Source organism: Gasterosteus aculeatus, chromosome 14, assembly GCF_964276395.1.
Source record: "Gasterosteus aculeatus chromosome 14, fGasAcu3.hap1.1, whole genome shotgun sequence".
In the NCBI taxonomy this organism is placed as follows: domain Eukaryota; kingdom Metazoa; phylum Chordata; class Actinopteri; order Perciformes; family Gasterosteidae; genus Gasterosteus; species Gasterosteus aculeatus.
In genome coordinates this window covers 17,107,855-17,133,586 of record NC_135702.1, presented here as the reverse complement: position 1 = coordinate 17,133,586, position 25,732 = coordinate 17,107,855, and the positions used below count along the sequence as shown (strand labels likewise).

The 25,732-nt window shown below is 47.1% G+C and overlaps 1 protein-coding gene across 8 annotated transcripts in view; it reads right to left on the bottom strand.

The window, feature by feature from the left end:
* The window catches only part of wdr7 (WD repeat domain 7), an 85,486-nt gene extending 60,368 nt beyond the window's left edge, over positions 1–25,118 (bottom strand). For 2 of the 8 annotated variants that reach the window (XM_078088402.1, XM_078088406.1), the window contains exons 1-19: positions 24,843–24,895; positions 23,993–24,164; positions 23,502–23,608; positions 23,250–23,328; positions 22,906–23,080; positions 22,348–22,424; positions 22,067–22,186; positions 21,798–21,943; positions 21,611–21,713; positions 18,494–18,641; positions 17,966–18,081; positions 17,649–17,781; positions 17,036–17,256; positions 16,516–16,711; positions 14,497–14,711; positions 10,646–10,879; positions 10,204–10,497; positions 8,186–8,382; positions 1,249–1,346 (exon numbers count right to left, since the gene is read on the bottom strand). In XM_078088402.1, coding sequence (XP_077944528.1) covers positions 1,249–1,346; positions 8,186–8,382; positions 10,204–10,497; positions 10,646–10,879; positions 14,497–14,711; positions 16,516–16,711; positions 17,036–17,256; positions 17,649–17,781; positions 17,966–18,081; positions 18,494–18,641; positions 21,611–21,713; positions 21,798–21,943; positions 22,067–22,186; positions 22,348–22,424; positions 22,906–23,080; positions 23,250–23,328; positions 23,502–23,608; positions 23,993–24,151 — 2,818 coding nt within the window. In that variant the 5' untranslated portion in view covers positions 24,152–24,164; positions 24,843–24,895. Of the gene's footprint in view, positions 1–1,248; positions 1,347–8,185; positions 8,383–10,203; positions 10,498–10,645; positions 10,880–14,496; positions 14,712–16,515; positions 16,712–17,035; positions 17,257–17,648; positions 17,782–17,965; positions 18,082–18,493; positions 18,642–21,610; positions 21,714–21,797; positions 21,944–22,066; positions 22,187–22,347; positions 22,425–22,905; positions 23,081–23,249; positions 23,329–23,501; positions 23,609–23,992; positions 24,165–24,584 lie in introns of all 8 variants that reach the window. The other 6 variants (XM_040197210.2, XM_040197205.2, XM_078088405.1 and 3 more) reach the window with 6 other exon arrangements.
* Positions 25,119–25,732: the final 614 nt, after the last annotated feature.

Below are 25,732 nucleotides of genomic sequence, written 5' to 3'. Positions count from 1 at the left end.
AACATCCATTCGTCCATCCATCGATCAATCAATCCAACCAACCATTCACCCCAACCATCCGCCCATCAATCCACCCAACCATCCATTCGTCCATCCATCCACCCAACCATCTGCCGATCACTCCACCCAACCATTCATTCATCCACCTAACCTTCAGCCCAACCATCCGCCCGTCAATCAAGTGACCATCCATCCCCCCAACCATCCATTCTTTGATCAAGCTATCGAACCGACCATCCTCCCATCAATCCACCCAACCATTCCTTTATCCAACCAACCATCCACCCATCAATCAACCAAACCATCCAGAGACCCATGCATCCATCCAGCCATTCATCCACCCAACCATCTGCCGATCAATACCCCACAACCATCCATCCATCCGTAGATTACATTACAGGGGGTCGTTGTGGCGCAGGGGTTAGAGAAGGTGTGCTGGGAAGCACAAGGTTGTTGGTTCGATTCCCGGCTGCCCCATGTTCCATGTCGAAGTGTCCCTGAGCAAGACACCTAACCCCTAATTGCTCCCTGGGCAAAAATGTGAAAAAAGCCATGGGTTTAAAGTGTAATGTAAGTCGCTTTGGATAAAAGCGTCTGCTAAATGACCTGTAATGTAATGTAATGTAATGTAATGTAACCATCCATTCATCCACCCAACCATCTGCCCATCAATCAACCCAACCATCCATCCATCAACCGTCCCACCCATCCATCCATCCAAATCTCCTCTCCAAAGGGTAATGCTGCACTTCAGACAACTTAAAATTCACCAGGCTCTGGTCTGAATATTTCCGGTTGGAATCTCTAAACTGGAAAAAACAAGTCAACGGGCTTGAAACCAAGATTCCATTGAGCGTGGCACAGAACCCCCATGTCAGTACCGAAGGAGGTTAAACTGCTCATAGTGTTACCAACTGAACATATTAAGAGGTCAGTCTTTCACAGGTAAATAGTGTTCGAGAAGTGTGAGTAGAGGCCAAACTGCAGTCAGGTTCGTACCGTATGGCTCCAGTCGATGAACTTTAGCTACATGTTGAAAACAGCATATTGTCCCTTTATTGACTGGCTGACAAGAGTCCCCAGTAGCAGCAGCAGCTTCCTCTCGTGATAGGTTAGTTTTTTCCCCCTACAACTCTCTGTGGGTTTAATTGCCGTTGGGCTGCATTATCAAACCACTGCCCCCACCCTCCCCTGCAGGGACCTGGGGGTGTGTAAAGCGGGCACCCCCATCTCACTATTTGTAGTTACCTTGTTTGATCTGGGCCTGTAGCGCCGGGTTCGAAGGCTGAGGGGGGGCAGCCTGCATCCTGCGTGGAGTCTCTGGGGTTCCTCCTGGTCTGGGAGGCCTGGAGGAGGATCACAGAAAGGAGCCATGAAATATTAAAAAGGAGCAGAGGGGAGAGAGGAGGGCGAACGCGCGCACACACACACACACACACCAAAAATTTCACAAAAACAACATTTAGGGGGGTACAGAAAAGCTCTCAGGGTTCAGCCTATTGCATTTTGGGTGAAGGACACAATCCTGAGTCTGAACAGACTGGTAAGTCTAACTTTCAGAGACACACACAACAATGAAGCTACGAGCACGGACAGGGAGCTCTACTATTAGCAATGCTTAAACAGTGACGGCTGGTCCATAGAGGGCAATGGGGCGGGGCCCCACCTTGAGCTAGAAAACGTTTTTTATTATATTAAAAATACATTTTACCAATAGTGGATATGTGTATTTGTGTTTTTGGAACATATGAATATACCCAGTAATATTTGTAAATTTAGATATCTGTTCAAAATATGCTTTTCCAGTACATCCTCTCCACATGTCTTCATGTCTCAGCAGGGGTCAAGGTCCCAAAGCGGTCACACGGGACTGTGGTGAGGACACACAACCAGGGCGTGGATGAAAACCGGACTGGGTTGAGTTGGCCTTTCCTCAACACACTTATATAAGTAGATATATAATATTTACAACATGGTAGTTATAGCATATAATCAATATTGTTTTATATATATTAGTGCTGTCAGTTAAACACGCTATTAACGACGTTAACGCAAACCCATTTTAATGGCGTCAATTTTTTTTCCGCAAGATTAACGTATTTTTTTTGGCTTTACATGTTGTCAACTATCTGATCCTGTATAAGAGACAAAGTTCACTCCAAAAAAAAAAAATCCAGCTTCGTCTTGTAGTAAAAACTCCCACCAGCACGACAGCATACAAACATATGATCGAATTTACACACGTTACAACATGTAAATCGCATTTTTCAGGCAAATCATTTCAAAGTACATACAAAACCCTAATCCGTTGTGGTGAAATGTGAACTTTATAATTTTATTTTTTGTACTGCCCTGTTGTTGTTTTTCAATAAAATAAAACATTTGCATAAAGCAAGCAAATCCACTTTTCATTCAAATGAAAAAAAAAAAATAGACATTTAAAATAGATAAAAATATGCCATTGTGATTCATTTTGAGTTAACTGACATAAATGTGATTAATCGTGATTAACTATTTTAATCGTCTGACAGCACTATATATATGTGGGGCAAAACACGTCAACTATGAGACACATCACATTACAGGTCATTTAGCAGACGCTTTTACCCAAAGCGACTTACATTACACTTTAAACCCATGGCTTTTTCACATTTTTGCCCGGGGAGCAATTAGGGGTCAGGTGTCTTGTTCAGGGACACTTCGACATGGAACATGGGGCAGCCTGGACTTGAACCACCAACCTTGTGCTTCCCAGCACACCTTCTCTAACCCCTGCGCCACGACGACACAAAATGAGAAAAAAAAAATCCAGAAAATGACATTGTAGGATTTTTAATGAATTTATTGGTAAATTATGGTGGAAAATAAGTATTTGGTCAATAACAAAAGTACATCTCAATACTTTGTTATACACCGTGTAAGTCTTCACGAGGTTGTCACACACCGTTGCTGGTATTTTGGCCCATTCCTCCATGCAGATGATCTCTAGAGCAGTGATGTTTTGGGGCAGTCGATGGGCAACACAAACTTTCAACTCCCTCCAAAGATTTTCTATGGGGTTGAGATCTGGTGACTGGCTGGGCCACTCCAGGACCTCGGAGTGCTTCTCACGGAGCCACTCCTTGGTGGCCCGGGTGGTGTGTTTGGGATCATTGTCATGCTGAAAGACCCAGCCACGTTTCATCTTCAATGCCCTTGCTGATGGAAGGAGGTTTTCACTCAAAATCTCACGATGCACGGCCCCATTCATTCTTTCATTTACACGGATCAGTCGTCCTGGTCCCTTTGCAGAAAAACAGCCCCAAAGCATGATGTTTCCACCCCCATGCTTCACAGTAGGTATGGTGTTCTTTGGATGCAACTCAGCATTCTTTCTCCTCCAAACATGGCGAGTTGAGTTTGTACCAAAAACGTCTGGCGCTGCAGGAGTCCCTGGCGGCGTAGTGAGTTACTGACGGTAGCCTTTGTTACTTTGGTCCCAGTTCTCAGCAGGTCGTTCACTAGGTCCCCCCGTGTGGTTCTGGGATTTTTGCTCACCGTTCTTGTGATCATTTTGACCTCACGGGGTGAGATCTTGCGTGGAGACCCGGCTCGAGGGAGATTATCAGTGGTCTTGTATGTCTTCCATTTTCTTATAATTGCTCCCACAGTTGATTTCTTCACACCAAGCTGTTTATTGCAGATTCAGTCTTCCCAGCCTGGTGCAGGTCTGCAATTTTGTTTCTGGTGTCCTTTGCCAGCTCTTTGGTCTTGGCCATAGTGAAGTTTGGACTGTGACTGTTTGAGGTTGTGGACCGGTGTCTTTTGAACGGATAACAAGTTCAAACCGGTGCCATTAATACAGGTAACGAGTGGAGGACAGCGGAGCCCTTTAAGAAGAAGTTAGAGGTCTATGAGAGACAGGCATTTTTCTGGTTTGTTATTGACCAAATACTTATTTTCCAGCATAATTTACCAATAAATTTATTAAAAATGAGATTTTCTGGATTTTTATTTTGTCTCTCATAGTTGACGTGTACCTATGATGAAAATGACAGGCCTCTCTCATCTCTTTAATTGGGAGAACTTTCACAATTGGTGGCTGACTAAATACTTTTTTGCCCCACTGTATGTATGTATGTATTTATAAATATAATATATATATATATATATATATATATATTTATACAAAAATCATTACAAACATCATTTTGTGTAGATCTAAATATTGAACAGCAGCAATGGTTCACCAACATGGTGTGTGTGGCAAAACATATCATAATTATCATAAATTTGCAAAAGACTATATTAAGGAACAATTGATCTATTCATTATTTGAAAGTATTTCAGCCGTCAGCATTAAGGACGTTGTGGGCTGAATTATCCAACAATCCGATTTCATACCCACAACATGTAATCGGACAGAAGTCCGCTGCTATCACAGGAAGGGGTTTTATACGCAATCAGAAACAAGAACAAATAGTAAAATGGAATTATAATTAAATAACCGTTGTTTTTCTCATGAATACATTAATCTAAAAGGGTTTATTATCGTCTTTGAGGAAAAAGACACAAATAAAGATAATTAACAACACCTGTTCCATGGGACAAACTCAAGACAGCAAACTTTATTACTCCTTTCAACAAGGAGACTCTGCGTCTAGTAAACAGCAGCTCTAATCTGGGCCCATTGGACCCTGGTAGTTTGTCCCCTGCCCACACAAACCTATGGAAGCCTTGTATTAGAAAAGACTTGCACCTGCCAGTTCAAATAGTTTGGATGCAAACCCTTTGCTAACATGTATTTATCATTTTCACGCTGTTATCTTTTATGTTACATGGCGAGGACACACATCTACAGTTGGACATCAAATATTTATTCAATGGATCTACACATTTCACTTAAGATGTGTTTTCATCCAAACGAACAATTACACCCCAGAGTACAACACCGCCCCCCCTCCACACACACACACACACACACACCTTTAATAATCTCATTCTATAGAGAACATCCAGTGTGAACGATTCAGAGAACATGTGCACCTGCACGCCCCCGTCGACACACACACACACACACACACACACACACACACACACACACACACACACACACACACACACACCCACCCCCCCCCCCCACCCACCCACCCACCCCTCCCTCCATCCATCCCTTTTGTGTCAATGTGGCTCAAAAACCACAAAGGAACACGCCGTGTAAGTAACAAGTGCAAAAGATTTAAACCAATTTAACAGCATTTGATACAATCTTTAAAGTAAAATAATACTGAATGAATCTAAATTCACCCATTTGGACTGAAGCGGAGCGACATAGTCTGTTTCTAGAGTCCCTTCCGATACACAACAAAGCGATGTCGCCGTTACCGTCGCCAACGCAACCAAACAACTGCGTAGAGCTGAAGAAGATGCATATTGGTGTTTCATTTTTTTTAAAAGAGAACATTTTATATATGTGTTTGTAAACCATCAAAAACTCTAAAAGGTCATTTATAGTGTGTATGATAAGCACTAAGAACAGCTCATGACTCATCTCTAATATCTGTTTATGTTGCTGTGAAAAGATCTCCTTCAAACAACTGAATTTAATCAAATTCCTCACCAAAACTAGATTGTCAGAATCCATTTGAACACATCTGGCCAATACACATCATCACTGAACAGAGCCTGAAGAACGCATCAGAATTAAACTGTCTTAACCAGGGGTGGGCAAGACGGGCCGGCCGGTATCAGATGAATAGAGTGGAGTGTTTATGTCAACCAATATAAATTATAAGTAAAAGCCAATAACTAAAAAGTAAAGTGAACTTACATTTTTTCATTGCATTTCAGTGGGTACCGTGTTGTTGGTCCAGTGCATGATAGTTTGGTGCCAGCTTTGTTCTGGCAATTCTCAGGACAGATCTGAGCTGAAGTGTTACAGCAGTCGTTACTATAATTTATCCGCCCGCAGGCCGTAGTTTGAACACCCCTGGTCTAAACTAATCACGGCATGGGGGGAGAGCTCTGCAAGGGCCGTTACACCACTATGGGTCCCCGTGGTCTTTTTCACCTGAGCATCAGGGCCTCCAGGACTTGTCCCGAAGACCAGCTCGACCCTCAAGGCTGCCTTGGTAGAGGAAGTGCTTTTGGATGTGTTATTATAAGAGGTCACGAGCACCTCTCTTCCAACTCCAGCACACAGGGAGGAAGCTTTTCTGTTGTTGCAAGATGGGGAAAACATACCAAACACGTTCAAATATGTATAACTGCTAGTTTGTGTGGAGCCTGAAGAAGACCTTGGTTTGAGTTTCATGAAGAAGCCTTCAGTCTGCAACTGTGCAATGCCCCTCACCGTGAGACGTACCACACCAGAAGTTGTACTTCTTTGAGAGAGTCATGAGCAGCTTTTTGGCCTGTCGGGTTGTAATCAAAGTTCTGACTGAGCAAAGGTGGCGGTTTTCATTGGGGATTGTGTTTTTGGTCCAAAGCTGTGTTTTCATTGTTCGGACAAGCCAATGCAATGTTGAAGAAGCTGAATTCTAAATTCATAGCAAATCTAGTCATTGTCTCCACACGGCTGAGCCGGCGGCTAGCGGCTAACAGGCAGAACAGTGTTGGGACCGAGCTAACGTTGCTAACCTGAGAGGGATTATTGGATATATATCAGGGGAGACGAAGAGGAGAAGAATACTATACTGGTGGTCAGACGGAGACACAGAGAGAGATATTTGTAGTCTTTGACAAAAAAAGGGAATTCGACAAGATACAAACTCACTCTGATTAGGATATATCTTAAAAAAATATCACTAAAAAAATAATTTAATTAGTGACGGGTAATAAGAGATTATGAATTCTTACAACCCTCAAAACGCGCGATAAATACTCATATTCACATAACATGTTAACCATCGGTTTAACGAACACATAATGTGATAATCCCGTTTCACAAGCTCCCCCTGCTTGGTGTTTCCTCTCTGGCTCTGCTCTTCCTCTCGCTTGCAACTCCCCCCCCCCCTGCAGGGTTGACCAAATGATGAAATGATGTGTTGGTGTTGCAGGGGAGGACCTGGACCGCCGTGTTAAATCTTTCACGGCACAGAGAGCTCAGACCGACTTAACCACCAGCTCTACAGGAGTTGAACTCGGGCCCTGCCGTCGTTCCGTATGTGTCGCATCTCCTGTTTGGAATTCACTTTGTTTCAGCTGGAATCACTGATGCAGGATCAGGGGTGTGTTTGTTTTTTCCGCCCGGTGAGTTCAGATATGAAGGTCTTTTAAACTCTTCTACTCGGCATCGACCAGGATTGTAGCTGCTACGACTGACAGCGTGGAGATCTGTAAAAGACGTGCAGTCTATGGCTGTTGTGTACCTATGAAATCATGTCTCATTCATCTAGGATGAGTAACTGGTGTGAACTCCACGTACCAAAATGTAGGGTTGAAAGTAACGACCCCTGACTGCTATGGGTGTAAAGTACTACATTTAAACCCTTCACTAATACTATCAAGAGCCTTCTACAAGGCCAACCACACCCACTGTGCTACACAATTCATGCAGGAGTTTGTAGAGACAATGCTAGCAAAGTAAAAAGTACCGTTAACTCAGTTTTTCCTTAGAATCCAACTCTTCAACGGAATCACAAACCTTTGCAAAAAGTTGGCAAGCCCGTCAACTTCAGCAACAGAACCAAAAGTGCTAAGCAACTTTACAATATTCAAGCGTTTCAAAAAAGGATTTAAAAAACTGCAGCAGTCTGCAATTTACAACTGTATCAGCCTCTAGCCAATGAAATGAAAACCCGTTGCAGAGGCTTGATCCCCGGTAGACTCTCGCGTTTCAGCACCTTGGACAGCGTCACACACTAGCAGCCCCCTGAGAAGAGCTGCGGATGAGTAAAAGGATGACCAGCAGAGCCGGGGTAGTTCTTACAACTCCTGACATGTACCGCGCTTTAACCTGGAACCGGTCGGTTTGGCTTTTAGGCACCCCGGGGAAGGTGGCGCTATTAGTGATTTGTCCAAAAGCCCCTTGGACATATCAACACTTTTTAAGTTCTAATAGCCGCCATGTTAGACAACAGAGAAACACCGCAATCCCGTTGGAGATGTCCAATGCGCCGTGAAACTACTGGGTAACATAAAAAACGTGGAAGGAACAGAATATTCACATATAGTGAGTGTGTGCGATTGCTTTTGTGTTTGTTACCTCACTGGGGCTTTCTTCATGTGCTCTCCGACGAAGGTGGCGTTGGTCATGCCCATCAGGGTGTTGGCCAGTGAGATGACGGACAGCAGGTGCTGCGTGGTGACGGCCCTCGACACGCCGTACGTCCCTTTGCCCACAATGTCCGTCAGGGTCAGCTTCAGACCCGTCGCCAGGGACAACTGCCGCAGCAATGACTCCTGGGATACAGAGGCAGACGAAAGCGGAGCTAAAGATGGTAGCTGTAAATCTTAAACATAACGCACTAGGGCTGTCACAGTTGCTTGAAAATGACGTTTGAATATTGAAGTTTTACCGTACCGACCGAACGCTCCGAGCGAGCTGTGCTGGTAAACATGGAACTTTTCCTTGGCATGAAACGGCAAATAATCAAACCGGTGCATGAAGCTGTAGCCATCTAGTCTGTTATTCATGCAACGTAGTCAGTAGTATTGCGCCGCCGCCGTTTTTTTTCTTTTTTTACATTCGAATAGCTGTTTTTAACAACTATTTCATCAAAAGAAATCAGAAGACAGAGGCAGCGCGATCGACTAAAATGTTGGTGACAATCATTTATATGTACAAATTAATATATTATATCGCAGCACAAAAAACGATCACGCTCATATTCGTATATTGTGCAATTAGTCAATATAGTGATTATCGCGACCGGCCTACCAACTTCTCTCATGATGTATTCCCTCAGTAGAGTAAATGAGTTTATGGTCTCGTTCTCTAGTTTCAAGTCCTCCTCAATAAGAACGATGCTCATATAGTAAATTAAGATGCATTTAGACTCAAATACAGCATGAAGCAGAAGAGAGCTTTAGGGAGGGGGAGTTGTGATAGACAAGTTGCTACCACATTACTGTTTAGTACAGTACTCAAAGACTGAGTTAGCTGTTCCTCCCCCCACTAACTACATTTAGCTTTATGAATCTGGTTTTCAACGAGCTAAAATGAATATCAGTTAACACGTAGGGCTGCAGGGTGTACTGGTTCATACGGTGGACCGGTACCAGATTTCCGTACGGTATGAATCTCTCATACCGGTGTTACGTCATAACAACTGACGTTGGTCTTCAGCAGGCGGCAGTATTTGTTTCCACACGTCATGGAGGATCGTCTGACGGTCAGAGCTACTCGTCTTAGTGTGTTGAGATTGAGTCGTGGTTATAACTTTATAACAGAAAAGAGCAACACAAGAGGAACAAGGAGAGACCAGAGATGCACCAACACAACTTGTGCCCAACAGAGGAGCTCAGTCTGTTTGGAGGGTTTTGGTTTTGGAAAATCTGACTTAGTTACGTGAGATCAGAAAACCATTTATTGCAAAGTCTGTCGAGCCTCTGAAGGCAACACTAGCAGCCACAACAAGCTAACTAGCTAACACGCTTACTAGCTAACAAGCCGGTCAGTTGCTAGCGGGGAACAGCTGTTCGGGTACCCGGCGTCCATTTTGGGGTCAATGAATTATTGTCTTTACAATACCGTCACACACGGGACACCGTCAGAATCTTGTTAAATACTGTGATATGGATTTTTGGCCATACCGCCCCATCCTGGTTAACATCAATGAAAGAGCTAGCTATGTAGCACTAGCATTAGCTAATAACTTTGCAATTGCTATAGCGTCAGTACCGGACCTCCCAAAGACGTGCGCCTCCCGTGATCCACCCTCTGGATCCCAAAAAACAAGATGGCAACGGCCAAATATGCCAAACACAAACTCTAAAAAACAGTAGTCCACAAACCAAAGCCTCACAATGACCACGTCCAGTGATGGAATATAACATTGCATATGAATGTATGAACCATGGCTTTTATTTTATTCATTAGTTTGGAAGTAAAAACCTACTGGCATTTAGAACAGTAATTATTTATATCAGTATTAGTTACTATACTGATTACATGAAAGAAAATAGTTGGTAAAAAAAATAAACAACGATTACATCTACAAGAGAATTGCAAACTCCTGAACAGAGTACCGTGAGCCCAGGTGACACCAGACGCATGAGTACCTTGAAGGTGGGCAGCATGAGGGACATGTGACCTCCTCTGGAGATCAGGCCGAAGGAGATGGGGCAGTGCGGTCGGAGCATGCCCAGTCGCTCCAGACAGATGCCGTCCAGCTGTTCGTTGAGACCCCAGGCGTGCAGACAGGACATGAAGAGTTTGGCCGTGTCCATCGTCAGGTTGTACTCCAGCAGACTCAGGGACTTGGACTTCTCCTCCCGCCTCCTCATCTCCTCTTCCTCCTCCTCGTCTTCGTCCAACAGATGCTCCTTGATGGTCTCCTTCATCGTCTCCTTCACCTGGTTTGGACAGGACACGTGCTCGTTAATAGAAGAGCAGCACAAGATGAATAAAACTCTAAAAATATGAAGACACTAAAACATGCCGACTTTGCTTGTTCAGGGCCGACATATTTATCCCCTTAAATCCCCGCTCGTGCTTATTGACCTGCTTAAAGATCTTGTTGGCCAGGAAAGACCCCCCCTTGTCAGCGCCGGCCTGGCTCTTCTGCAGCGTCTCTGGAGACACCAGCATGGGATTCGGTCTCTGGGCTTCCTCTGTCAGCAGCTGAATGATTACCGCCTCCACGTCGAAGAACAGCACGTGCATGTCGGGGTCCGTCAGGTTGGTCTTCATCGCCTGGACCACCAGGGCATTGTGGGAGTATTTTGGCAGGTTGCCCTGAGAAGGAGATCATTTCAAAAAATTAAATTGTGAAAAGTGTCCAACGCAGACAGTTTTTTGCCAAAGGTGTACGTTGGGGGAGCAACGGTCCGTCGGTCATGTGTGCATTATGTCTGGACACACCATAAGGTGGTCAATCTGTAAAGCGTCTTTCTAATCATTCTAATAGCATTTTAAGTAAAAACCACGTCGCATTGACTCACATTTCCATTAACAGTGCACCCGAGTTGTACTGGATCACAATACAGACTGACCTTTTCTGTAGTTGTGCCAAAGCGCCCCGATCTGTCCTCAAGCAGGACGCGGTGACGTCGCGCCCATGACGTACCCGCCTCCCTCCTCCCCCCAAACTAGAGAAGCTCAACTGAAGCAGGCATATTGTCAGCTTCACAATCGCAGCTTTTAAATAACAGGATAACTGGGGAAGCTGCTAATGCTGAAGGGACAAATAAGTAGAGCTGGTACAACGAATGCTCACAGTCCACATGTGCATGTCTTCATACACGCATCTCCTCACGATACTCCTACTAGTGGATGGAGACCATGACCAGCATACTGGCCTTCATGGCTAAAATTGGTGAAAGTATTTGACTTTCTTTATCATAATGAATTGATTTTGTGGCCACATGGGGGCAGTGAAGCATACTGGAACCAACGCGGACCTGCTGTGTACCAACATCTACCAACGTTTTCGCAGCTCAGATGTTAGCAAACTGCTGCCTACTTTGATGAATGGAAGCTGAATGTTCCTCTACTTTTGCAGGTTTGGTTTCCTCTTCCAAGACAAACCTGTGGGGCATCAGTTATCCAGTATCTCTTCAGACAACAATCAGTTCAATCAGTCATCCCTTTGAACAAAGAGCGTCAGCCAGACGGCCCTCGACCCGTTAGCCTGAAGCGCCGGCAGTACTCGCACTGCTCCATTTCAATCGCATTAGCGCCGACGCCTGCACGGGGGCCGGTATGCAGAGCAGCGCTGTCTGTTTATGTGGTCACGACCCGAGACGGTGAGACCGCGGCGATCCTGCTGGAGGGAGGAGTGATTAAGGGAAGAGGAAAAGGGCGGCGATGCATTTGGTTTCCAGGGGTTTGCTTCTGCGTTTAGTCAGTCTTTAGATGGATACACACTTTAGTCACCACGTTGACAAAATACCAGTATGAAATAGATCTGATGACACGATCATATGCACATCAGGATCGCCTGCTTTAGATTGAGCTCGTATAAACATCCCCTCGCTGGTGTAGCTTTCTGTTCGCGCTGCAGTCGTGTTGTTTATCACTGAATATTTTGCAGTATGTAATGTTTTTATGGTTGACATTCAACCAACAATCACACAGGTAATGATGACACAGAAAAGGAAATCGAATAGAAGCTGCTTTCATAAATCAATCGATTGACTGATTGACAGCACAACACTCCCAGTGTAGAATTACAGAACCACCATTTGTTCAAACGCAACTTGGAATTTAAGAGGCTGCAAATCTTCCATGTTGTTAGTACGAGTACAGCGTTTCCCACAGATCCAACCTCAATGTGTGTATTGGTACTACATGTGCAAAGTCTGCAACTTCTGCCACTGGACTGTGAGAGACAGAGTGAACAGTAGTTAGGAGGCTGAGCCAGAGACACACACACAGGAAATGGGTGATAGTGAAAGCCTGCTGACATTTTAGCTATGAACACCTCCGTTAACACGGGTGTTTGAATATTAGGACTTTTCCCCCCATGTTCAGAGTGTGTGCGTTCTGTGTGAGTGTGTGCGTTGTGTGTGAGTGTGTGCGTTGTGTGTGTTATTTCGGTGGAGGAACACTGCCATCTAAAGGCGTACTGGTGTACTGGTCGGTTTAAAAAATAACCGTATTACACAGAGACCTTTATCTCGTGGGCAGTAGACCCACAGGTCATTGTCCTGCAGGGTCCTTCTGGCAAACGCCACCAACAAACACACACACACCCCAGTTAGGGTAGTGGTGTCTCACACACACACACACACACACACACACACACACACACTCTCTGAGTGTTTGGACTTGATAGTCTGACATTTCAGGGTCATTACTGGCAGTGGGGGAGCACAGCGGGAACAGAGGCCGGCTCGGCCTCATCGTTTGAGTAGATATGAGAGGGAAATGACAGAAAAGACAGGGGTGGCTTTCTGATGGGGGGGTGGAGGTTGCGGGGGCAGCAGATGTTGTGTGTTGCCCTTTTCTGAGGAGCAGTGATCATGAGCCGTCATTGCAGGAAAAACTGAGGGATGAAAACAGACACAGGAGGGGGAAGAAACGCCAGACAAAGGTTATCTGGTGGAATGGAGGTGGAGGTGGAGGAGGAGGTGGAGGAGACGGGATGCTCAGCTAAATGGATTCAGAGTCGGACTGTAAAAGTCAAACCGTACGAGCGGCTGAACTAAACGCTGCTCCCACACTAAATAATTGATGGCGTTTGTTTTTTTCTCTGTGCTGGGAGGCCCAGGTGGGCGGGGCTTACTCCATCAGGCCAGATCAGATCATCAGAGACTGACGGATGAACCTCCGAGGAGCCGACGCACACAACCAGTGGTTTGAATTGGGAAATCGTAGGAACGCTGACTTGCATTCTGTTTTGACCACACACCAAATGTGACGTCGACAACGGCTTTTAGAGCAACTCGCACAGACACACTAAGAAGTCCTGAGACTGAAGCCACGAAAGCTGCTCCCTGGAGACTCTGATTTCTACCATTATGACATTTAACAAGACACCAGTGGTCTCGCTCACACACACACACGTTGACCTTTGGTTTGTCTGCAAGAGTTTTAATTGGTCTGTGACTTTAACCAGCTATCTGCTCGAGCAGACGAGCCACTTTGCGTGTGTGTGTGTGTGTGTGTGTGTGTGTGAGAACATATCTGTAGAAGCGCTGCTGCCCTGAAGGACCTTGGTGCCATTTGCACTCGAGACTTGTTCAATATTGATACACTTTAGAACATCTTGTACTGTGGTCCTCAACCTTTGACCCCAGATGTATCCCCAGTGAAATGTGTGTTCCAGTACCTCCTGACCAATGCAAAACCTTTTGGGTTGAAAGAAAATGTGACATACAGCCCTGTCAGCTGGGAGCCATCAGTCCAGAGGACGGGGTGAGAGGAATAAGTCACGTTATTGGGGGGCAGTTAGTCAGGTAACTCAAACTACTGTCCATGAACACACAAACAACATGTCAGACCTTCTGTCAGACAGCTGGAGGAGCAGTGGCGCCTCCTGCTGGCGAGTTCTCTCCTCGCTCTGCAGCTGTTGGAGGAGCTTCAGGTGCCATTGTTGACCGAACCGTAGCCACAGGGACTTGTCTTGTTACCTTGTGTTCGCACAGTGGTAACAAGCGGCTTTCAACCCTTTTTCAGCCCATTTTCGCTGGATATGTATTTTCGTAGACCATGGTAGAAATGGGAAATTTGTGTTTGGTGGATTCTTTCCTCGTTGTGGGAATACATCTTACATCAGAGGTCTCAAACTCAAATCGGGTGCAGCCTGAGACCCCTGTCTTTATTTTCCTTTTAAACGGTTTAAACGGGTGCACAGGTCCAAGAGCTGAGGTTACTCAACATGCTAAGCCACGCCCCCCCCGCGCCGGTACCTTGTCGGCGTTGTCCGCAGCCAGCAGGTTGGTGGCGAGCGTCTGCAGCTTGTGCTGGGCCATGTTCTTCAGCGCTGCCAGGCTGCGGCGCGTCATCGCCTGCTTCAGGTTAACGGCCGAGTGGCTCAGGGCGTCCACGGTGGCCGGCGCCAATTCGTCGCAGGCGTTCAGGATCTCCACCGCCGTTATGCCCATCACGCAGCGGTCCAAGGCGCCTGAAAACACGGAGCAGGTCGACAAACCTCAAAGTCGCCCAAAAGCTACCAGCGAGTAAACTGGTTGTTTACCCGCGATGCTCCTGCTCCCAGGAGGAGGAATCCTTACGCGTTCAGGGTGACCCCCTGAACCTTTGACTGGTGCCTCATTCAGAAAATATTTCCAACTTTGACACAAGAAATGTCGACATATTGATCACACAGCCGGTTCTCAGAGGATGAACCATTTGGATTCACTGCACAGCTGAAATAGCGTAAATTAGAAGCAAAAAAGACACTTAATGACTGATCTTGTAGAAGCAGCCAATCTCCAACGTGCCTTTAAACAAATGGCACCAAGCGATGCCGGGAAACTGAAGTCAATCAAATTCCATTTGCTAATTTGGTACTGTCCCTTTTTGTCGTCCAGCTCTGTAGACTTTTAATGACCAAACTCCTGGAACTGCAGAGGGAACCATTTGGAAATCATTCCAGTACTGAGACACTACATTTGCATTCACAAACTACCACCAACGGGCTTCAGGAAAGAGATCAGAGATCACCGTGTCCGTTTCTCCCCGTGGACGAACGTCTGCTGCAGGCGCCACACAGACCACGGATGAGAACTACCAGACACCAAACCACCTCCAACACACGTCTGTGTTGGTCGTTGACGATACAGAGACCCCCTCACCAGACATCAGTGCTGGACCGGGATGATTCTCTCGTGGCCGAGTCACAGGCCGTTACCTAAAGGAACGCCATGTTTAGCGGTGATGTCGCATGTTGGAGTGTGAACCCAACGCCCTCCTCGTGCCTGCGTCCATCAATCTCTCCCCTCTTGTCCTTGCGCTGTCCCTCGGTCTCACCCCGTGCGTATCGACGCCCGCCGTCATCTACGGCCTCTTGAATATGATTCAGGCCCCAGACAGCAGTAATTACCCGGCTTCACAGAGACAAAGACAGCGGCTTGGAGACGTCATTAGCGGACGGAGCTCGGCTCTGGTATTGAGTGGGAGAAGAAGTGGTACATTACACAGTACACATACACCCACCTTCATCTCACAGCCGGCACTACAGCTCATTTAGGTCCCCGCACACAAACTAACGCACACACCACTAGCTTAGCACGAGAGGCCGGAGACAGGGGGACACCGCTAGTCCGGCTAGCTCGCAGTCAACAGTGGACACGGACAAAACACAGATCCACAGCCACGTTGCGGGTGAAAAGACTCTTACAGTCAAAGTATCAATTGTATATAGTCAGTTTTTAATGGATGCACCGAGTGCTTTGATCACATTGAGAATTTTATTTTTCTCTGTATCATTTCAGCTCGTTGAGGGGAACAGGACGCGCCGCTAGATGACAGCATTGCTCAGTTTGCATAGTTCTCATTCTGCTCTGGTCTGTCGTCGGACCCTGTGTATTGTTTTGTGTATACGTTGTGTCCGATTGTCTATGAATTTCAATTTCCTTTCGAGATTTTGAATGTTTTTTATTTTTAGCTGCTTTAAAAACATCTGGCCGGGGACAGCAGAGGAAATTAGCCTCTGTGGGCAACTCTGGCTCAAATAAATACATCATCGTTACCAGCCTTGTGCCACTTTAATAAAACGCTACCTGGGCTGGTTTGGTCCTCAACTGGGACCGTTGGTAATAAACCTGACAGACCCCTTAAAGACTACAAGAGCTCAGAACTGGTACTGAAGCTGCTTTTTGAGGAGCAGAGTTGCAGGATTGGAAAGAAGTGCCGACGTCGATGGCTTCTGGTCCGATTGCCCCCCCCCGATGAAGAGGAGGAGCCGCAGAGGAAGAGCCGCTCACCTGTGTCCATCTGCCAGACGTAGACGGAGCCGTCGGAGCAGCCCACCACCAGGTAGTCGTCCGCCGGTCGCCACTTGATGACCTGGATGGGGAAGAGGTGTCGCGACGCCAGCATGATGCACTTCCTCTCCCTGAGGCTGAGCAGCCCGACCGAGTGGTCGCTGGCCACCGAGCAGACGCAGTGCTGCACGCGGGTCTGCAGGGGAACACCATCGACACTGCTCAGGCATCTGGTGGTCTGTCGCCACACTGAAGGTGCGTCTGCATCATGGTTTTAGTCAAGCCTGATGTTTCGGCTGTGAGGGACCACTGCTGAGACCCAAACCCCCGATGCTCAGGAATCAGGCTGACGTGATGCTTCACAATGACTAATTGAAAGCATGGCTCATTAAGAGTAACAGCATGTTTTCATTTGGTCGAATGTGCGTCAACCTTTGACCACAACAACGCAACGTCATCAACGCCACAGTGCATCACACGCACACACACACGCACACACAAAGGGAAACCGGGGTCTTACGCTGCAGTTCTCGGGCGGGACAATGAGTTGGGTGATCTCTCCCCCGTGGACGCAGAAGATGTGCTTCATCTCCCCGGTGAAAATGTCCCAGACGATGACGGAGAAGTCCACCCCCCCGGACACCAGCGAGCGCTGGTCGTAGCGCGGGGAGATCTGGTGCGGGTACAGGACGCACGTCACCTTGTTCCGGTGACCCCGCAGGGTCCGATGAGGCGGCCAGCCTGCAGGAGGGAGGGAGGGAGGGAGGCACAGGCAAGTGGGCTAATGTATAGATAGAGATAATAATATAAATATAAACACTAACTGTAGCACTTAAACTGTACTTATAATCTACAGCAGGTTGTAAATCAGTCCTTTTGTTTCTTGTTCTTCTGAGTTTGTTTCCTTGTGGTTGAAATGTTCTTATTGTCGCGTTGGATAAAGCGTCAGCTACATGACATGTGATGTAATATAATATATATACACATACACTGCTGCCTTCACTGCCTTTTCTGCTTCTAGTTCATTTATAGCTGTTAAAATGCTCCACATCCCTGATCCATTTTCCTGCATACAGGCGTTGTATTTGCATTGTATTTCCTCCTGCTTCCTGGCACCGGTTCTCCTCGCTCACCTCTGCGCAGCATGTGCTCGCCCTGCAGCAGCTGGACGATGGCGGTCTGAGTGGCGGGAACCAGGATGATGCTGCCGTCCTCTCTCCCGCACACCAGGCGCCCCTGAGAGGGGATGTAAACGCTGGCCGTCACCTGAGGGACCAGACGGACACGGTCAGAATTCAAAAAACATATTTAAATCAGCGTCTGAGGCATGATAACCCTTCTATTAACCCTTTTTCACTTTATTTAACAGATGACATTTAAAAATGCATCATTCAAATATTGCATTTGGGCCAAGAATTCTAAACAAGTGCTCCGTCGCGTGGGCTCGCACCTTGATGGGTCCCTCTTTTCCAGGCAGGGCGCTCAGCTGGTCGATGATCCCTGCGGACACGGGGGCCAACTTGTCGAACGCTTCCTGCAGACTGACGGAGGACGACACCTGCAGGTCTGCAGCGAGACGGAGACACGAGAGCGGCGAGCGTCCACTTAACACAAAAAGGGTACGTGACTACGAGGCGGTCGACAGAAACACCGACATCTGGGTTGCTTATCACATCAACGATTTCTCGGGGGAAAAAAGGATGTACATGTATTAACAGTGAGGTTTAATGTGTCAATAGTGGAACGCGTGTCTAACGGCCGTGCAGGAAAAGCACCATGACACATTCCGCCAGCAGAGGCCCCTCAGCCGGTGATTCTACCAACGCAAGAACTAAAGCTCACCTGAATAGTCAGATGGATTCATAGATTCGAGATTTAAAGTTCATTTCATCAACTATGTAACGATAAGGAGAGAGAATGGTATGAACCCGGCAGCACCACATGGCTCCGGTCCTTCCGTGTTCAAATGGATGATCACCTGCGGCGCGGGCCAGCGGCTGCAGAGGCGCCGTGTCGCGGATGCCCCACAGGGACAGCCTGCCCGCCGAGTCTCCCTGGATCAGCAGCTTGTGGAAGGGCTCCCGTCGGCCGAAGAAGAACCGGGTCACCGGAGGACAGATGAGCAGCTGCGGGACAGGAGGACACGTCAACATCCTCGCACCTCCCAGAGACGAGCGCCAGCACAGAATAGTTTGCTGGGGCTTCGCGCGGCGGCGGTTTTTAGCCGCACGACGTGCAGCAGAGGCGTCGGCTTTGGTTGCTTCTTGTGGACAACGAGCAGCAAACTGCAGGGAAAGACCACGCGGCGGAGGACATGGGACCCTTCTAGAGACGCGTGTTAGGCACTGAGGTGAAGGACTGATGGAGACGGTGGTGTTGAAGCTACCGGTACAAACAGTGGTCATGTGACTCACTTGCTCGCATGCACTGAACCCTAAACACCAGCAGGTCGGACGTCACGTTTGTAGTATTTTAACCCTCTGAAACATCTCAGCGTGCTGTACTCATTCAGGTTTGGCTGATTGTACCACGTTCACCCTCTCATGTTAGCGTGTGTGATACAGTACAATCGTACTACAGGAGATGTTAATCCAATAGGTGAATCGACGCGATTATGGGCGTCACCCACTTGAAATGGATGGAACTTCTGGTCTTGTGAAGGGAGGAAAACAGGCACACGTGTCTTTAGAGATGCTTTGGTGGATGTAGAACGGGAGGTATGCCGTTGCCATGCGAGTCTGTGCGTCGGGTACACGTGGGGACAGAAGACTTCACCAGACTAACGGAGCCTCGGCTCGGTGGGCCGGAAACTCAACCGAGGTACCGAAAGAAGAACCCGGCTCTACCAGGGGGTCGATCCAACATAAAACTGATCACTGAGCTGAAACAACGATTCTCAGTACGAATACGTTTGTTTCTGCTGGGCGGACGGTAGGAATGATGATGAGAATGACTTGTGTCGTCACCACGGCAACTACAACCTTTAGAAGACGTAGCGAGGACACGGTGACTGGTGCACACCGCCATGCGTTCCCCTGAACGCTGGAGACACGAGTATGCAAAGTGACACACACACACACACACACACGTTTGGTTGAACTGGCTCATCTCCGACTTCTATTGAGTGTTAAGTTAAAAGAATATGGCCACAGCATCTTCGGTGTCATTCACTTCTTTCTGGATAAAATCGCCTGTACTTGTTGTCATTAAGCTGCCGTCGATGGGGGTTGACTTTTACAGAACGTCCTGGGAGGGTTTTGAATGAAAAACATCGGCGCCAGGAGGCTTTCAGATGACAATAGAATGTTTCTCAGAAAGTACCTCAGTGGATTCAAATGTACGGATAGAAAGTGACCATTTGAAATGTACTTGTATTACACCATGGAGGAAGGTGTAGTTTGTGGAAATCATTCCTAATCCCTAATGGTTGGTTATGGGTTTGTGGTTGTGAATGTGACAACTCAAGTGCCCAATATAGAAACGCTATTTCTGACACAACACAGAAGAAACAAACACAAAAACCCTTTGGTTGACGGGACTGATGAACACACAGAAACGTCCCCAATGTACCGGATTCTGTGTTTTTAAAATGAACGTTCCCAGACAAACGTGCAAAATCTGAGTCACCTCAGATGCCCTCAGCGTCCTCGCTCTTTAGCTAAAAGCATCTTCATCGGTATGAAGACGGGTGAGGAGGGCCATGGTGCTTTTGGAAGAGGAGATTGTTTTTTTAGCGGGAAAAGAGCATGAAATCAAGTGAACCAGAATGAGCTCAGCCTCTAAATCAGGCAGGAAGGAAAATGACGAGGGAGCAAACGTGTCATCGGCTCAGTGGCTTACGATCCGTCTCCAACACCGCAAGAGCGAAGATCTCCATCGAACTTACAAACATCTGGATTACTGGTGTTATTATGGCGGCCTCCAGGGTCCGTTCCTGGCCCTCCATGTCTGTACCAGGGATTCCTGATCCATTTCATATGAAGGCTACTTAACATTGGAAAAGGAATGATGTTTTCATTCATGGCGTTTGTGTGATCCTGAGCCACCGAGTCGATGTCTGTTCCCCGCTGTTCTCTCTCATCCCAGCTCATCACTTCCTGGCTGAGCTGCACAAGCAATGTTTCTAACAAATCTAAATCATTTCAAAATGATGAAATGGACACCAGGGGCCTTACCCAAAGGACCACATCGATCGGTCAATCACCATCACCCCCTCAGGTTACCTCACATTCAGTGATCACAGCTGCTTGTAAATCCCTCATTGGTACCATCCTTTATAAACAGTCCAACATTTACTTCTCATTGATGGTGCACATTTAATACCCTAATATTGGGCTGGATTTGTTGAAGATGTGTCCATTAAGAGGAACTAAAAGCTGCTGAATTGTCTCTTTGCAGCTCAGCGGAGAAGGTGAACTTGTTCTCACTGGTGCCTCTAGAGGCCGCTGGCCGTGTTGCAGCTCGGGGTGCAGAGCGCCAAGTCGCACCCGCTGGCAGGGAGGCACCTCACAGACAACACAGAAATATCTACAACACAATAAATTCTGAATGGACATGACGTACTGGAGGTCCGACAGGAGAGAAGTATGCAGAACATCGAGGGTGAGACTCACGTTGAGCTGCCATTCACCACCTGATTTCACATGATGGAGCAGAGTCCCGTCACATAACTACGTCCAGAGAAACGTTTGTCCTTCTGAAGAGGGAGGGAATGATGGGAGGCCCCCTTCTCCCCTCTATGTCCCTCCCTCCAGGTATTAAGGAATAAAGGTTCCAGATTCCTGGATTTCTATGGTAGGTCCAAGATGCAAGCTGCCCACACAAAAGGCTCTGACAATGTGAGAGCTTCTCGTAAACGCAGCGCTGCTTCTCCCCACAGGGAAGCTGGGGGGGTCAAACAGCCAGGAGGCCGCAGTATGTTCAATTAAGGTCAACATGCACACTGTTTCTTTCCTCCCAGCTGTTGTGCTACATTATTGGTTTTAGACAAACTACATAGTTTTGTCATTGTGTTGCACGCGTTAACCAAGTGGAAATTTAAAACATACAAAAAGGAGGTGGGATTGACTTGGAAAGTGAACTGAGGAGGACCGACCTGTTTGTTGGAGCGGTCTGCGATGCTGCAGACCAGCGGCGGGATCGAGCCTTCTTTAGTTTTCCCGACATCAGTGCGGAAATGTTCACTAGCAGGCAGGCAGCTGAGGAACGGACACATGAGAGTAACACGTGGACGTGGACTCTTCTTCTTCTGTGGCGTTCGGACCAGAATGAGGGGTTCTTACCTGGCGGGCAGCTTGTAGATGTAACTGCAGCCGTCTTCGGTCCACACGATGACTTTGTCGGCGGCGATGAACTCCCCTCCGGTCCAGGCCTGGTCGTTGTCGCTGGACACCGAGCAGAGCAACGAGTAGTCGCCCGCATCAAATACCTGACACACACACACACAGAGGAAACAGACGTTCTTTAGTCATCTAGTAAATACCAAGTCCTGGAAATAATCTAGTCCAGAACTTGGTGCGTAGGGTAACTTATTGGTACTGCGAGTTCTTACCCTCCAGTACTTGGAGCAGACCACCAGCAGGCTGCTCTGGGTGAAGCTACAGAAGGAGATGCTCTGACAGCCTTGGCAGTACACGGGTTTGGACTCTTCTTCAAACACAGGGTCCATGTCCTGAAACACACACGCACAATTTAAGCTTCAGCTGCTCAATATTTATGATTAAAACGATATATCAGCCATTTATTTTAAATATATGTATTTGAATAATATTGAACCCTTTTTTAGGCGGTACACGCAGGTGTGAATGATCAAACATCTGTATGGCCGTGTACCTGCATCCGGCTGACCTCGGCTGTGATGATCCAGACCTTCAGAATACCCGTCACCGACACCGCCACCACGGTGTCCTCTACAGGGAGACAGAGGCCACGTTAGTGTCCCACACAGCCGACAGCATCAGTAGGTCAGCTGCCTCTCTTCAGCTCCCCAACAGCGTGTCACCAACTCACGACATTACGCTGACAGCGAACGCCACAAAGCAACCAACGCAGTGCTAGCTGGCTAACGTTAGTGCTTCTCGTTCAAAAGAAAACTGTTGTGTACTTGTGTTTAGTGGCAACGTCCAAACAAGCAAGACATTTGTGTAAGTTAAAGGCTCACACATAATATTTAATATATCTCTGTGTGTGTTAAAGTGTAACGTTGATATGCCCGAACAGATTCAAACACACAAGGAGATTTTCACTTCATTTGACTACGATGACCATCAACTGTGGGTGGATATCCATAGAAAACCAAGACCTTTCTCCTTTAACATCATTACCAAGCACATTATGGAGGAAACACCCTGTGAGAAAGGGTTCCCGTCCGTCTCCAGCAGCGCCTCCCACCTTGTGTTCGGTGGGATCGGATGATGCTCATGGAGCTGATCCAATCCGGAGAGATCTTGGACACCAGCGAGTATAGCACCTCCAGGCTGGTGGCGTCCACCACAAGGATTTCTGGGTAGTGGCCGTTGCAAAGTAGACGTCCCTCCTTCTCAGTGCCGACGGTGAACTGATAGAACTGGAGAACCGCAGAGGGGCGAAGAAGGAGAAGGGAGAAACCACAAAAGGGTGAGGAGAGATGGAAACAGGAGCAGGAAGAGAGTCAAACGACCAAAATCGCATCAACAGCCGCCATTAAAACAGGTGGATTTATTCATGAATTCAGGGTCCATGCGAGGAGGTCTTACCTCTATGCCGACGTGAGCGCAGGCCAGCTTGGTGAACTCAATACAGCGTCCGTCATTAACGTCCCATAAACACATCTCTCTGGAAACACCAATGCACTTCAGTTAGACAGCTGTTATTAAATGGTTACTATCTGGAACATGACGACGTGTGTATTGTGGAAGCGGGTTCGCGTACAGAGCGTATCTAAAAACAATTAATTTAGGCTGCTCGACTAAGACTCCTTGCTACCCAGAATACAAACATGCACTTACCCGCTCTCTGACGCGCTGACAATGTACTGCTTGTCGCTGCATGCGCTGGCCTTCGACAGGCAGGTGATGGCGGCAGTGTGGCCGAACAGCATGGCCCTGGGGCAAATCTGGGCAGAGAACCACACGTTACAAACACAAAGACCACCGCGAACCACTGGTGGCTCACGTGTGCGTGCACGTGTCTGTTTGTGCACATCGGGACGGAACTCCACCGTGCGCAGAGATAGTTTCCCCTCCCATTGGTGGCAGGGGAAACACGGGAGGTGATGGTGTACTTATTGAGGACACTGCTGTACAACGTTAGCCTACTGTACACAAATAAACTTTGTATTCAAATAAACTTGTTACATGCTCTTGCAGAAAAAGGACAAAATTCCCCAAATTCCCGAGCTTAGCTTCCCTTGGAAAGTTTCCAGAAATTTACCAGAAACTTTCTGGCCCTTTGCAACCCTACTAATTATCCTCCTCCTCCTCATCATCATCATCGGTACCTCCAGCTCAGGGGTCATGTCCCAGAGGCAGATCTGTCCGTCGTGGCAGCCGGTGATGATGGTGTTGAAGTCGTCCATCACCAGCAGGCTGCTGATGCAGTGGGTGGGTGCCGTGCGGCCCCACAGCACTATGGGCAGAACCAAGTTGTTCCCTGACATGATGCTGCTGTGTCTGTGTGCAGGACCGTTACAGACAAGAGACACAGAGGGACGCAAATTAAAATGATGATCAACAGATTTGAGACTGGCAGTAGAGATGCTATTTAAAAGATAAAAAAGGAATAATAATAACCCAGATAATGAAAATACCCACTTGATCCCAACTTGATATTTTTACGTTTTAAAACGCAGTGTTTGAATGCATCACTGTTGTTAAATACAAATCATTTTTTATGTGCACTATTTCTGTACAAGTGACAGAACCGTCTGATCACAAATATCCCCTGTGCTAAACAAGCAGCATGCTAACATGCTAACGAATAGACCGTAACGACACGGTGACATTAGCGATGCTCCCCGTGGACGCGATGCTTGGGGCGGGTGACGTCGGTACAACGAGGCGGTAACAGTGGTCACAGCTGCGGACACTCACTGAACACGACACCGTCCCCGGGTCACGAGTCACGGGGCGTCCCCGTCCAAACGTCAACAGCTGCTGTATTCGCAATGCATCTGAATAATTAACCGTGGCGCTTGATCCAGATGTGCATCAACGTCAAGAGGGTAACTTTAAAAATGGACACCAGTCCATTCAACGTCAGACGCAGAACTGCTGCTGACAACCGGAAGAAAGTCGCAAGGAAAGACTTTAGCGGACATTTTAACGAGACATGTGAGCGGCGCGGATTACCGGACTTCAGGCGTGAAGCGATCTATGCGGCGCTGAAGCTAAACGCACCTACAATGTCGCTGCTTCCGGGTTAGCGACCCGGCTAACGGAACACGACACAGCGGTGGAGACGGTACGGACGCACCACAGGGTCCTACTGGGACATGTCCTTCCGAAGGAAAGCGTGACCGTCACCCCGCAGCAAGCACAAACGGGACGTGTCCTCGGCTTAGCTACTTTTCGTCCCTTTGACCAACCGATTTGTTCGGTCACCTGACAACTAAGGGCCACATCCGGTCACACGGTTTCAAAATAAATCCCCGCGCATACGTGGGTATGAGATGGATGGATGGATTCTACATCTACATGTATTCTACAAGTATGGGGGGCTGTTGCAATCATTAGACGGTAAAACAATACATTAATTGACCACGTGGTTCACAATGAACACTAACACAGACAGATAGAAGAGGTAGAGGTTCCAAAAAATAAACGCAAACACTAGGACCAAATCCTCCTATTACAGTCCCTCATTTCCACACCTATTTTTCTACTCAACCGATATTAATCCTAACTGCTAAACTTTGTTTGTTGACAAACAAGACGGATATAATAATATAAATAAAAACATTGTTCTCATAAGTATAGCCATTGTTAATACTTAATTAACAATTATTAGATGGATTAACTCTACAATGCATTGGTTTTATTTTGAAGTGTTTTAAATTCTTGCTTGATTCATGTTCTGGCTTCAAAATAAAAGCTCACGGGAGTACATTTCTCAGGTTGATTTGAATTGAATTGAAATTGAAAGTTGCCATATTTTTTTTTTGTGTGTTGTTATATCGTATCATGTATGTCAAGTAATCCTAAAAATAAAATGTTATGTAATAAAAAGACAGACCGGAAGT